We start from the raw sequence: 14,186 nt of genomic DNA on the forward strand, positions 1-14,186 counted from the left end.
AGTAGCTGAAAAGAAGGGTAAAAGTCTTAGAGCCGAAAAAATATAAGCAAATGCTTATATATACTCTAAGGGTAAAAGTACTTATTGCAGTTCATTTATATCATACTAGCAAGCAAGCAAGCAAGCAAGCAGGCAGGCATGGCAAGCATGACATTTCTGAGGGCGCCTGTCCGGGTCGGACACACCCGGGGGTAAAACCTTTGTTTACCTTTAAAGGCAGCAGCACGGCGCCCGTAAAAAGTGGATCATGTTCGACCGGACCCAAGTAGAAAGTGAAACTGCTTCGAAAAGGTTGCTATAAAAATTGTAGCAGCCGCTATAGCGAGCTCAGTCGAGGCGAGCGCGCCCCAAGTGACGTAGTGCCAACGTAGCGGTGAAAACAATGGTCAGTTACACTTTCGATTGTTTGATTTTTTAAATAGATTGATTTTAGTGATGTAATTTTGTAACGTTTTTTGTTTGTGAGTTACACCGGTGATTCGTTTTTTAGTTTTTGCCGTTTCCTTTTATTGTAAGTAGGAGATGTAATCGCAGTTGCTTATTTTTTTAATATTCCAGATTTTTGGAAACAGCACAGTTCTCTTTTCAAAAGAGCAAACTAGTTAACAGTAAACGTAGGAGGTTGTTTATTCGTCTCTACGTATCTACTGATTTTTTTGAATTATGTTTGGTAGATACTGAATTTTGTCGAGGTCTAATTGAAATATTAATAAACATATTCAATTGGTAGAGTTTGTCAATGTTAAAAAAATACCATTAGATTAATGTGAAGGTATTGCACGTATTTTATAATTTAATCTATGTCTAATTAACTAGTTTATCTCGCGATTTCCTCCTCTCAGAATTATAATTTAATATCTTTCGCATCGAACTAAGTAAAAATTAGTCTCTTGGTTTTTTCAGTCAAATAGATCAAAGCGTTTTAAAAATTTTCAACGACTGTAAACGGTTCAAGAAAACTTTATTCAACATTCTAATTTATTTCACCATTCCTAAGGGTTGATTTTACATAATCGCTAAAACTATTTATTTATTACCTTTTAATTCTTTATCGAACATTTTTATTTTACTTTCATAATTTCAGAAACAAGAGTTTTGGCATATGAACTTGCACCTCTATGGGCCAGTACAGACAGACTGCATTCCAACTAACCGCAACTGCCGACTGCCCATACATTTTTCGTTGCAGTTCGATTGCAGTCAGCACAACTGCACTCTGACTGCAATTAGTTACGTTGCAGTGGGAATGCAGTCCGTCTGTACTGGCCCTAATTTCTTCCGCTTATTACTTGTTCAGGAGTGGATTATGTTTTCTTAGGAAATAAAATAATACGTTATTAGTCTTGACTATATTCCTGAGAAGGCAAGTCAGCGGCTTATGAAAGTACAGTTACCAGCACCAATATCTGACACAACGAAGCGCGCATAAATATCTAATATCTGGGGGAAATCGAAGTTCGTATCGTACCGTCCCTATCACTCTCGTATTAAATAATGTAAGCGTCAGTAGGATGGCAAGATACGAACGAACTTTGCACTTCGTAGTTCAGATCTGCAGGGCTACTACGAAACTCGAAACTCGAAGTTCGTATCGTACCGTCCCTCTCGCTCTCGTATTAAACAGTATAAATGTCAGAGGGACCGCACGACACGAACTTCGAGTTTCGAGTTTCATAGTAGCCCTGCAGGCCCTATTACAACTGTAGTACTGTATTTCTACGGCCAATAGCCACGTGTCGGATATTTTTGCACGCTCCGCTGTGACAGACAAGTCTTATGATTGAATACATGCTTATGATATGAATAGCATAGCACTAATGAGTAAACCAATTAAGTAAACCAACGTTTCGCACAGGAAAAATGCGTAATTATGAAAACATATTGTTTGACAACGGCCGGGAAAATGCAGCGGCCAGCAAAGTTGTGCAAAGTGTTAAATTACGGCGGCCTTGCCCGACCACGCTCTACTGACTGACTAATTACCGCGCTTTGTAATAAGTAATTAGAACAATGCAACGGTAATTAATTTAAATATGGAATCGGGTTATTGTGTTTAATTTAATGATTAAAGGATACGTTTACACTTGGCTTCTCAGGAATATACCTAATACGGACTGTATTATTTTATTTTATGGTAAATGACTACGTATACCTTTTGAATATTTAATTATAGACCTGGCTGTAGGTAGGTATAGACGATATTTGCAAGTAAAATAGATTCTCATAAATAAAGTTAATGTCATGCATAATGTTAAGTAGTTACGTAATGTATTATATTGCTATTAATTTGTACAAGGTCAAAGTTGCAGCTTGGTTAAGTCAGTGAAATTTATTCATCCGATCATCCGATATCATACTACCTACTTACTGTACATTTGATAGCAGTATTTCCGGAGCGGTACAACTTAGGGATCTTTAAAAAACGAGCTTATCAGTCTCTCAAAGGGCCGGCAACGCACCTGTGATACCCCTCGTGTTGACAGGTGTTCATGGGAGGCGGTGATTGCTTCCCATCAGGTGACCCTCATGCTCGTTTGACCCCACTTATATAAAAATAAAAAACTTCTATGCATGGTTAATAGTTAATATAATTATGGTATAACTTAACCATTATAAGTAGCTAATTTTTGTAACATAGAAAAAGTAATTTAATTTTAAAATGATAACTTTGGGCTAAAACTTATTTCTCATGGGTTAATTTATCAGTAATAGCACAATCGAAATTAAAACCACAATTCGATTCCTTTATTAGGCACGATGGCTGAAACCTTCATTTCGTTCAAGTAAATTGAACTTTTTACAAGATTCGTTCCACAATGATATGGCCTTGATTGTTATTATTTTACTGGTGATATTGCTTGGCATTGAGCCCTTTCACTCGGAACTGCTCGAAGGCGAGCGGGAACGGGCGTTGGCTGCTGAAAGCCGAGCGTACCCATTGTATACCTACATTTATGCAGTAGGCACATTTGAAAGGTAACTGGTTGTGAGCCGATTAATTTATACTCGCGAGCCAACGCAAAAAGTAAGGTCAAGTTCTAGGATATATACATACGAGACAGCTCCTTATATTGGTTTAAGGTCAGATCAGCTGTCTCAATTTTAACTTCTTTGAAGAAAATTAAATTAAATTTTCAAACAAAGATATCAAATAGGTAGAATGTAGATACTTTAGTAGACGAAACTATAAAATAATTGAAATACATCAGTCGTTTAAATGAGTAGTACCTAGTCCTTATCAATCAAGTAGGTAGGTAGTGACGTAAAACCTCTACAAATAAGAGTCACAGGTACAAAATGCAAAATTTGCAAAAACCATAATAAACTAAATGGTCATTTGGCCTTGCTACATTGACACGAATCATTTACCAGTACTTATTTCAATTCCGGCCACTTATCCGCACCATGAAATCGAATTTACATTTACTTACTTTCTAAAAGCAAATATCATTGTGTTGCCACATTTTAACAGTAACAGCATGGCGGAGTTTTGGCGCCAAATCAGCCGTGATCTGTTCGTTACGTAACGCAATTTCGCTTTTAAAGAGACAGTTTGAAAGCAAAAAGCGAGTGACTTGCAATTGAACGATATTATTCGAAACTCGTAAAACGTGTTGCGCGTTAGGATAAGTTTAAACAAACGATTTATTTGGTGCAAGGATACATTTAATGCAAGGTTACGTACTAAATGTTTTGTAAAAATAACAATAGTTGGTTTAATACCTACCTACCTAAATACATATGACAAAACGACCTAAAATAAGATGATTGATGCAGGCTCGTGGAGGTATATGTCAATGAAATACGTCAATACAATATTTTTACCTTGTTTCCCGCAACCAAATGCTTTGATTTACTAAAATGAGATGTACCTATCGTTTGCAGAGTCTGCCCAGTCGACTAAAAGCATAATATATTACTATTCTATTTAACTAGTTAAAAACTTGCATAAAAGTTTGTCGTTCTCGTGACCAGATAAATAATTAGTTTTATGTTCTTTGTTCTACTTTATGTGTAGGCGGAAAATACCTTCGCTCTCGATTGCCATTAAAACCGTATAGTTGGGAAACTGAAAGGGCTGTGTAGGCGCCGCGGCCATACGTATAACTCCCACGCCGTGTTTACAATTTTATATTTACGTAGGTATCTATTTGGTGGGAGTCTACTGTAAAGCGGACAAATAATATTATGGTGACTGGCTCTTACGTCACTGTGCATTCTAATCTCCAACGTAAAATACTAATTATTTATAAACATTAACCCATGGAATTGTCCTCGCCATCAATACTTTTTTTTGGGCCGGAGGTTACCTCATAATAAACTCACTCAAACACGCTATTAAAAAATAAGTATAACGGCCATAGAAGCGACTCTTTTTGGATTTTGTGTGTAGTATAAATAGACGTTTTTTTTTAATGAATTAGTTTTATTTTATTAAAGCCCACGACTAGTGATGAGAAATCACAGTTGAAATTGACTCATGAGCGTGAAAGTACGTGCGTTCGCACCATTTCCAACCAAATCAGCCATCAATTATGAATGTCACAGTCCATATGAACGCGTAACGTAATGTAACAGCTTCTCTGCGATCCAATTGCGTATAGTTGCGCAAGCGACACTGCGACGTAAATGTAAGACAGTTTGCTGTGACGCCTAACCACGACAATTTAAACAAGAATTAATACTGCTACACTCCGAGTCGGGATTTATCCAGTCCTTTATTGGTGACGATTTTCTGTTAAAAGTTGCCTTGGAAATTCAATGCTCATTGACTTCTTTAGTTCTTTCTTACTATAGAGAAGATCAATCATACGAAAAATAGACCTTCGCTTTAATAACATCGTCAGATGTACATATAATTGTAATTTTAATTTGTTGTGTGCAATAAATACATAAATAATAAATCGGAAGCATAAAATATGGAAATCATCTTAAAAATTATAGAGGCATAACTCTATTTTTTAAGGATGCGAAGTCACTTATTGCGTACGAAGCTGGTGGTACATTCACTAAACACCTACCTAAGGATGAAACTAATAAGGAAATAAAAAATATCTACACATATTAAAATGAAATATTTCCGTAGGTTCTAAAATATTTTCGACTCTACATATTCCAAGATGCAAACACAATACATATTTCCGCGTTGCGATTATAAAAAAAGAAAATAGAAACAAAGAATAACACAACCATCTATTTAACTCGCTCGCTAGGTATATCTTACCGGTGTGTTTGTTCCGACGTGGAGAGTGAGACAGCCGGTGAAATTTCTATCTTACTTATCTTAGAGTATTCTATCTTAATATTTAACAGGCTGACTACGCATCTGCCATCTTCTGGTGTTACAAGTGTCCACGGATGGTGGTGTTCACCATCCAATGACCCATGTGCTCTTTGCCATTCTACTTCAAAAAAAATGTATTCAATCATCACACTGTCTAAGGACCTAACTAAAATACCAGAATAAGTGTGATATTTTAAAACCTCCGCCAAAACTAAACCTTCCAATCTTCCACAGCACGCCCTAATCCTCTTAGCCGCCGCAGCGACCGCCACAGCCATGCCGTCCTTCATAGCGGTGCCAGCAGACCAGATAGCGTTCGTGGATCTGTCAGCGCTGCGCGTGCGCCGCGTACCGCGACAGACGCTCACACCACCGCCGCCGCCGCCGTCGCTACCACAAGTGCTCTACAGGGAAGAGTACGCGCCTGCCCCGATCCAGTACCAGCACCAACGTAAGTAGATCGGCTGTGCTGGCTGGACCAGTCGCTCTACGCTTCAGTCAGATGGCAAGGGGCGCCAAATATGGTGTGTGACAAGTGGCGCTGAAAGCAATTTATACCTACGGCAGTTTTGAAACACCGCGCTATATTTCAGACGAACTCCTTAATCAAAGAACATCCTAACTCTGTCCCAACCAAAGACGCGACCGGTGCTACCATGACAGCGCTCAATAAAATTTTAAATTATAAATAGAGATTTGTTAGGGGTGACTCGTATAGGCCAGATTTAATTTCTATGGTAATTTATTGAAACTATGATCTTCTTCATTATAAAAACATGGGTGTGTACTGAGAATATTACGCCTTTGGGGTGTAAGTTTATTACTGCGGTGTAGCTGACTAAGGCTTCTAAATCATAACGACTACTCAGGTTACTATTTGTGGTTAGGTTGCGTTGATTTGATACAATATGTTCTCATCATGTGAGCTGACTACCGAGGTTATTTGATTCTTCTTCCCGCAAAAGTAACGTAAGATACGTAACGTCATTAAAATAATAACGGTTACACGGTTGTCGCACTGCTGTTACGAATTTTACTTACTCGAACCAACTAAACAACACAAGTTTCTCTTCCGAAATCATTTATTAACTACTTAAAGTATTCGTACCTACCTACTCGTAAAAAAAATACAATATTGATTTCAAAACTTGCAAAACTCTCGCGACGATTCTTATGACTTAATTTGTTTCGATTATCTATAACATTGTAGTTTCAATTCGACTGTTTTGAGGTTAATCTGTGATGACGTCATGGTAAGGCGTAAATCGCTTGATAACTAGAAACTTTTGCATAAATCGCACACAACGAAAAGTATAGCGAAAAGGCCACGCATGCACTTCCAGATGCACAATTCACTTTCGAAATTCGCAAACTTCATCTAACCGAAGCCAAATGTCAAAGTCATCGAGTTGAACGGATGATCTGCTCTCTGTCTGTCAAGATATCATTGTGACCTCCACTTTCACTGCATTACAAAGGATTAAAGGCACTTTCTAGAACACCGATACCGTAGCGTAATTAACTTGTTCCACACTCAATAGCTGCTTACTGACTTCATTACCATTACGTGAAACTTTTGAAGTCGTTTCAAAATGAACAAAGGCGAGTTCTCGCTTTGAAGTTCGCTTTCTTCCATTGTTACCTTTGAACGATAGCATCAAACCACTAAACATCTTACGCAATGGTCTAAGTTATGTACGCATGCAAATTACTTAGATTTGCTAAATATGCTAAAACATTGTTTCCGGTAGTGAAAATGGTTTAGGTAAATTTCGCGTCCTAAATTGTGATAGGTGTCTGTCTACTATGAGGTAATGTTAACTGATCGGGACAAAATAATTGTTAAATGATTGTTACATAAATTAAACGCAAGTGCCAACTACTCTGAAAATATGGTAGAAATAGGCATACAATTCCCTCACCTGTATTCAATAGCTTCTATGTCAATTCCAGCTATACAATTGGCCCCAGAACCAGAAGCTCCTGCGAGGATAGTACAAATACAAGGGCAGCCCGACGCAGCAAGCTCAGCCTCAGCATTAGCCGAAAGACCACCAGACTTTGGAGAATACGTTGACTTCGGCGCTCACACCGGAGACAACGGAGCCTTCGGATGGTACGCTGACTACCCTATCAACAATCACGATGATTCTAGCTACAGGAAGTAGCCATAAGTAAAAACCCGACTGCGACAAAGTTTGTAAGTTAGGACCACAATAGCATTTACTTTATTTTGTTAGTAGAATGAATCCCACATTATGTGAAAACTTGCAATTTTGCGCGCAGTCTGGTAAAAGCCTGCCGTAGTGTGCTTGCCACTTTAATTAGCACTGCTACTGCTACGTTATTTAAATTTTGTAGGATTATTGCCAAAGACAGTATTCATTCAAAGTGATATTATGTTAGATTAGTTAGAGCCGAATTACCGCACATTTGTTTCAAACGGTTAATTCCGCGTTGCACTTATTAATGTTCAATGATAGTTTCGTTGTTAGCTTAAGATTTTTGAAGAACACTGTGATACGTACCAACTTAGTACTTAACTATTATTGCTTCCTTCTCTTTTTTATTTGCGTTTTCTTCATCTATGCTTTTCCTTAATCTTTTTTCTCTATATTTCGCTTAAATTCTTCATCTATCTTCTTGCTTCTTTTCCTCATTCTAATATTTTATTGACTTTATCAATCCTTCACATCACTTCTGTTTAAAATATTTCCAATACTCTATCTAAGCTCATTTTCATGCAACTCTTTATAAAATTGAATTTTCTTCTGACTTAAGCAAAGTAAATTTATTGTTTGTCAATCTGTTGTTCGATCTATTTCCATCAACTTTTTTGTTTGGGTATTTCTTTTCTATACTTATTTTGTTTAAACTTCACATCACTTATCTGGATAAACCCTTTTGTTTATGCTTGTTCATATTCATTTCTTATTTTTTATAATTTATTTCTTACATATTTTTTTTCTTAATTATTACTGTATAACAGACGCTGTTCATTTTAATCTAATATCTTTCCATACTGTCTTTCATTCTTTTAGAAACTATTTTAATTTCTTGTGTACTTTAATTATTTTTACTTCTTTGTTCTCACAATTACTTTACTTTTGTAACTTACTATATTATTCATCTTAATTTCTTTCAATTACTTCAGTTTCACTGGTTTACGTTAGTATAATTTCACGCTATTTTTCATTTATATTCATCACAATGTCTTGTAAAAAATATTTTCTCTGTACTACTTCGTCTAGAATCTTTCTCTTCGTTCTTATATCTAATAACTTTCTGCAATTTCACTGTATTACATAATTTCCATCTTACACTGTCTTTCATTATTGTCTTACTTCAACTTTATTTCTTTCTAGTTATTATTATTACTGTATCTAGTACTATCTTTATTACTTAATGCTCTTACTTACAATTTATATCTTACTTCTACTTCACCAGTCACATTTCATGCATAATTTATCTCATCTGTCTCATCGCACACGCAAAAAAATGTACTTTCTTAATATCTGACTTGATTTTACTCATCTCACTATTATTTTTCACTTTGCACTTTTCAGTGTCATACAGCATTAAAAAAAACATTTTTCGGACGTGAGGTACTAAACCACGTTTATAAACATGTCATATTATTATATTATTATTCGTAGTTTGGTACTTCTACATTATACAGTTATATTCCTTTTACTTTTCTTCTTTTCTTTCTACCTAAATTTGTTGTTTCATCTTTTACCTTTTTCCCTTTATCAATACTATATTATGTTTCTTTCTGTTCTTTCCTACTAAGTTCATACTTGACAATTATTTTTCTTTCTTAAAGGACCTACTATATCAGCAGAAAATATAAAATAATTATTGTTTCTCATTCAATGTTTTCACCGCATTTTCTTCATAACTTTTTTAGTATCCTATATAGAGATTATTCATACTTTCTTTTCTTTCATTTAATATTCTATAATGTTCTATTTTCTTACTTAACTTGTAAAATTTCCTAAGTTTCGCTATTTCTTCGTTTTCTTCTTGTCTTCTTATGTATGTAGGTATTTAAACTCTTTATTGTACAAAAGAAAAGAAACCAAATACAGTATTCCTTCGTATTTTTCCTAATTATTAATTCTTATTTTTCTTCCTTGTATTGTTTCCATTCTAGTTTTTTAATTGTATTCTTATTTTCTTCTTATCTTAATACTTTTACACATATTTTTACTTTTCCTATCTCATGTTTTTAATACTTCACTTCACGTTCTTCTAAAACCTGTGAAATATTTTTGACTATCTTTTTGCTCTTCCTATTACTTTCTCCTTTTTTATCATATGAGAGCCCTTTTTATTATTTCCTCTTTCTCTTAACTGTCGAACTATTCAACCGAGGGAAACAAGGAAGAAGCTTTCCAAACAACGCGTATATTTTTTTACTTGACTACCTAAACTATACCGTACTCTCATATCTAAGTAAACACTAAATTTCAAGTCCTCTATCTTCTTGTACACATCTCTTTCACGTTCACTGAGTTTAAAAAAATCTAACCTTCAATTAATTTCTTTATTCCTTCTTCAGTCATATATCTAATTCTTTCATGCCCTTACACTTTTTTCAATACTTTCTATATCACATTCTTCTTCTTTAAATATAACACTAAACTTTGGATGGTCGTTGTGCAGTTTCCATTTTCAATATTTAAGACATGAATTTTTGAAATGAATGTGCAAACATATTTTCTATAAGTGTGGTCGTAAATTTGCGAAAAAGTTAACAGGACATCAGGTAGAATGACCTTAACTCTTAGTGTAAAAGCGATATGAAATTATTCTTGTGTGTGTGCATAAAACGTACCTGCATAATTGTTCTTGTTGTTCTGCATAATCTGAGCTTAACTTAATCATCTTACTTTTAATTTCATTTCATAGTAAATTCGTGTTCTGTATGCTACTTTCAACTCAAAGCAAAAATTATTTTTCACATTTGAGCGTCATTCTTCAATTACTTCTTATTTTCTTTTACTTGTTTTATCTATCACTTTACTTGTTTTCAACGTCTTACTTGTTTTCATATTTCTTTTCTATTTACTTCAAACTACATTAAATATTCTAAATCCGTTGCTCACAATTCATCATTTACACTTCAATTTTCTTTTTCATAAAATTAACTACCAATTTTTTTACGTATGAATCTTCAGTTTTTCTTCCTAGGCTCTCATTTTCAATTGTTGTTTAATATTTATAATACTATTAATTAATCATTCCAATTTGTTTTTCTACACTCTTATTGTCGAACTGTTATAGAATTCAAGTTTAAAATCTTTTTCTTGTGACATGGGTTTGTCGTTTTCTCTTTTTCTTTGCGATGCCCGTGTTTTTTGTCTTAAATCTATTTACAAATCTTCTTCAGTTATCACTTTTCTGTTTTCTTTTTCGTTTAACTTTGAGTTCTTCTACACTCTCAAATTTAATATATCTTAGAAATTTACCAAGATTCACTTATCCGCTGTTTAATTTATTTGCATTAGGTAGGTACCTAGTATTTCTAACTACAATTGCTTGCTATCTTGCTTATTTTCTTATTTATTTATTTTTCTTGTTGTGCCGAATTTTGGCAAATGAATTTATTTCCTTCTGTTCTTTCTTATTTCACTTTAGCTTTTCTATTCTTTTTACTCTCACATATCTTTTACAAGTTAGTCCACTTTCGTCTTATTTTACTTTCTGTCTTATTTCGCTATAAGTAGTTATTATTATTACTGGTATCTATACAAGTATTAGTTCTACTACTTCCACTATCCTTCAACAATATCGACAGTTTCTTAATTTATTTTCGTATTTCTATTTTCTTTTTCTACTTTCATGCATATTTTACATTATCTACAACTTCATCTTTGTTTCTTCAAATTTTTCTTTCCGCCTTAATATTTCTTCTATAGAATAAGTACTTATACTTTTTATTAACATAAAATTATCATTAAATACCTTTTTTGTTACCTACATATTTTCTCTACATTAGTTTCTCAAAATTCTTCAATATTTCTGCTTCTTCATAACAGCGAATCACGTCTTGTCTTTCTCTTCTCTGTCTGTGTTTTAATGATTTTCTATTGTGGTTCTCTTAAAAAAATGTTCTTTGATTATTTTTCAATTAAGTTTATTTTCAGTTTATATTTGCTAACTATTACTCTTACTTTACTCTATTTTTTCTTTTTCACATACTTTTTTCTAGTTCTCATGGATTTAATTACAGGAATGTATGTATTTTTCCTATTATTGATCCATCCTCGATTTAATTTATTCTTCACTATTTGTTTAGCTACATTCTTGAACAAAAAATAGATCGATATTTATTATTAGTAGTACTTTAATTTCCTATTTTAATCTACTTACTCCTTTCTTCATTTTCTCTTTAATTCCTTACCGCTTCTTTGTTAATTACCTCTTGTTTGATGGAATCACGAGTAAAAATTATAAAGCACATCTACATTGAGTTACCATCTTATGTTTTATCTTCTTATTTTCTTTGCGTTTTTTCATCTTTTTCATATTTTATTCAATACTTTAATTTGAAAAGCATACCTACATTTAGTTACCGTCTTCTTGTTTTATCTTATCTTCTTTCTTTGCGTTTTTTCTTCTTTTGCATATTTTCTTCAATACTTTTATTTGAAAAGCATACCTACATTGAGTTACCGTCTTGTTTTATCTTCTTATTTTTTTTCTTTGCGCTTTTTCTTCTTTTACTTATTTTCTTCAATACTTTTATTTGAAAACCATACCTACATTGAATTACCGTCTTAGGTTTTATCTTCTTATTTTCTTTCTTTGCGTTTTTTCTTCTTTTTCATATTTTGTTCAATACTTTAATTTGAAGTTTTTTGTTCATTTCCTTCTTGTCACCGATTTTCAATCACTGTGAAAGGGATAAGTAACTGGAAGAAATCCAATATTCAATAAAGAGTTATGATATAATAAAATACAATGCAATACTTTTCTTCCTCTTCTATTTTCGTTTTACTATTTATGATATACTACTATCACTTTAATCTTCTCTATTTTCTGATCTGTTCTTCCTTTTCTTTTTTTTTCTTCGACTTGGTTGGTACACTTTAGAGAAATAAAATATACGCACAGTATTGTTATTGCTATTTTGATTTGTTTAAATGTTCAATAAAAATATTTTGTTGTTAATGTGACATTATTATTTTCCAATAAACCCAATCCTGAAAATCAATCAAATAATTTACGAGAAGAATGACTACATCCAGACCTTTCTCCAGCTATGGGACAGGACAATAGCTAAAATATGGACTATGGAGTAAAAATTATAAAAACGTTTTTTAATGTGAATTTTAGGTTTTATTCTCATACAGATAGATAACATATACTTCGTACAATGATATTTAAAATAGATTTCTTTAAATCTCGTCAACAGTACACAGTTTACAGAATAGGTATGTACTACTGGGCACCGGTCTACTGTAATAAATATAGGTAAGTAGGTACTTAGTAGGTACAAGTATACTTAACTGGTACACACCCATACATACATATACAATCATAGTTGAAGTATTAGAGCCGAAGAAATCTAAGCTTTAGAAGGTAGGCGCACTCCATACATCGTTGGTAGGTACAGTCAGCGTACGTATAGTACGTACCGTACGCCAATTCAAGCCATATTTAAAAGGAAATCCGTTAATCCGGAATTTTGACATGTAAATAAAAATTTGAAAAAAGCCTCCAGTCAGGCTCCAAATGAAAGAGACGAACGATCACTGACAAGTTGGTACTCTTTTCGGTGATTGTCAAAAACAAAAAGTCGAATCTTATGACGTGTTAATTTATTTCGCACTCAACTCGAGATTAAACCTTAAACCTTTTACATAAAGCTCAGTTTTCTAGTGTGTCCCATACTTTTGGATATTATGGCTGCTACGCTACCAGTGGTGATGTGCGTGCTCCGATTTATTTGTACACGATGGATGCCCTGAGCAATTTGATCGCTTTGATTGGGTCAATGTTAATGACTATTTGGATGTTTCCAAGTATTTGGTTATCTTAACTGCTACGTACTATATGACGCTGACTGTACATGGGTAGGTAGGTACTTGTGTATAAATCATCCAATTATTTGAAAGCTAAGTATGGCAGAGTTTTTTTACGATGATTCCTTTAACCAATACGTAAATCTTCATCAAAAAATACCGTCGACTTTAGACATCACTCTATAAGAGCCACATGTATGTGCCACAGAGTCACAGAGAACAACATAAAATCACCTACTCTACCATAGTAATTCCTACTTTTTATTTTACACAAGTAGCAACACCTTGTATTTACTACGCACACGTTTTCTATTCAGAAGAGCATATGTTCTTAAACAAAACTTTTTATTAACGTTTGGCAACCTATATGGATATAAAGGACAAGGTATTAAAATACGAACCCAAAGACAATTAAAGTTTATCGTTAGGTGCACGACCAAAATACACCTCGGCCAGGTGCGTCCTATCGCACCCAATGCTATTATATTAACAAAGATATTTGAACATTTAATTTCATTGACAAATAGCCAAGTTGTTTGGCACATTTTGATGAACACTAATTTGGAAACAAATCCGCTATAACATTAAACATGAAATACATTCAAGAATTTAATTTTCTTAATCAATTTTGTTCATCATTAATTTAGGTAGGTACAAGAGACTTTTGGTTTTACTTTTAATACAATTAAGCATAGATTTCTTTCTCCGGCCATTCTAGTTTACAATTATTTATTTAACAGCTGCAAATAATACAACCTTAGAAGCGAAACACAACCACTGTTGCAATAAAAGTGTATAAATATAAATATTTAAGTTAAGAGGCCAAAGTTGCATATTTAGTACCAGCTTATTTACATAATACTAATTAC

General features: G+C 33.7%; 1 protein-coding gene across 1 annotated transcript; it reads left to right on the forward strand.

Moving 5' to 3' along the window:
- The first annotated feature begins 322 nt into the window (after positions 1-322).
- Positions 323-12,463, forward strand: LOC141441374 (uncharacterized). Its single transcript, XM_074106100.1, has 3 exons — positions 323-385; positions 5,519-5,735; positions 7,238-12,463. The coding sequence occupies exons 1-3, from the start codon at positions 383-385 to the stop codon at positions 7,450-7,452; spliced, it is 435 nt and encodes a 144-aa protein (XP_073962201.1). The 5' UTR covers positions 323-382; the 3' UTR covers positions 7,453-12,463.
- The last annotated feature ends 1,723 nt before the right edge of the window (positions 12,464-14,186 follow it).

This window comes from Choristoneura fumiferana, chromosome 23, assembly GCF_025370935.1.
Source record: "Choristoneura fumiferana chromosome 23, NRCan_CFum_1, whole genome shotgun sequence".
Taxonomy (NCBI): domain Eukaryota; kingdom Metazoa; phylum Arthropoda; class Insecta; order Lepidoptera; family Tortricidae; genus Choristoneura; species Choristoneura fumiferana.

Bases quoted from the DNA above. Each gene is read 5' to 3' on its own strand.
- LOC141441374 (XM_074106100.1), top strand. The intron at 5,736-7,237 runs GTAAGTAGATCG...TGTCAATTCCAG, and splicing joins GATCCAGTACCAGCACCAAC to CTATACAATTGGCCCCAGAA.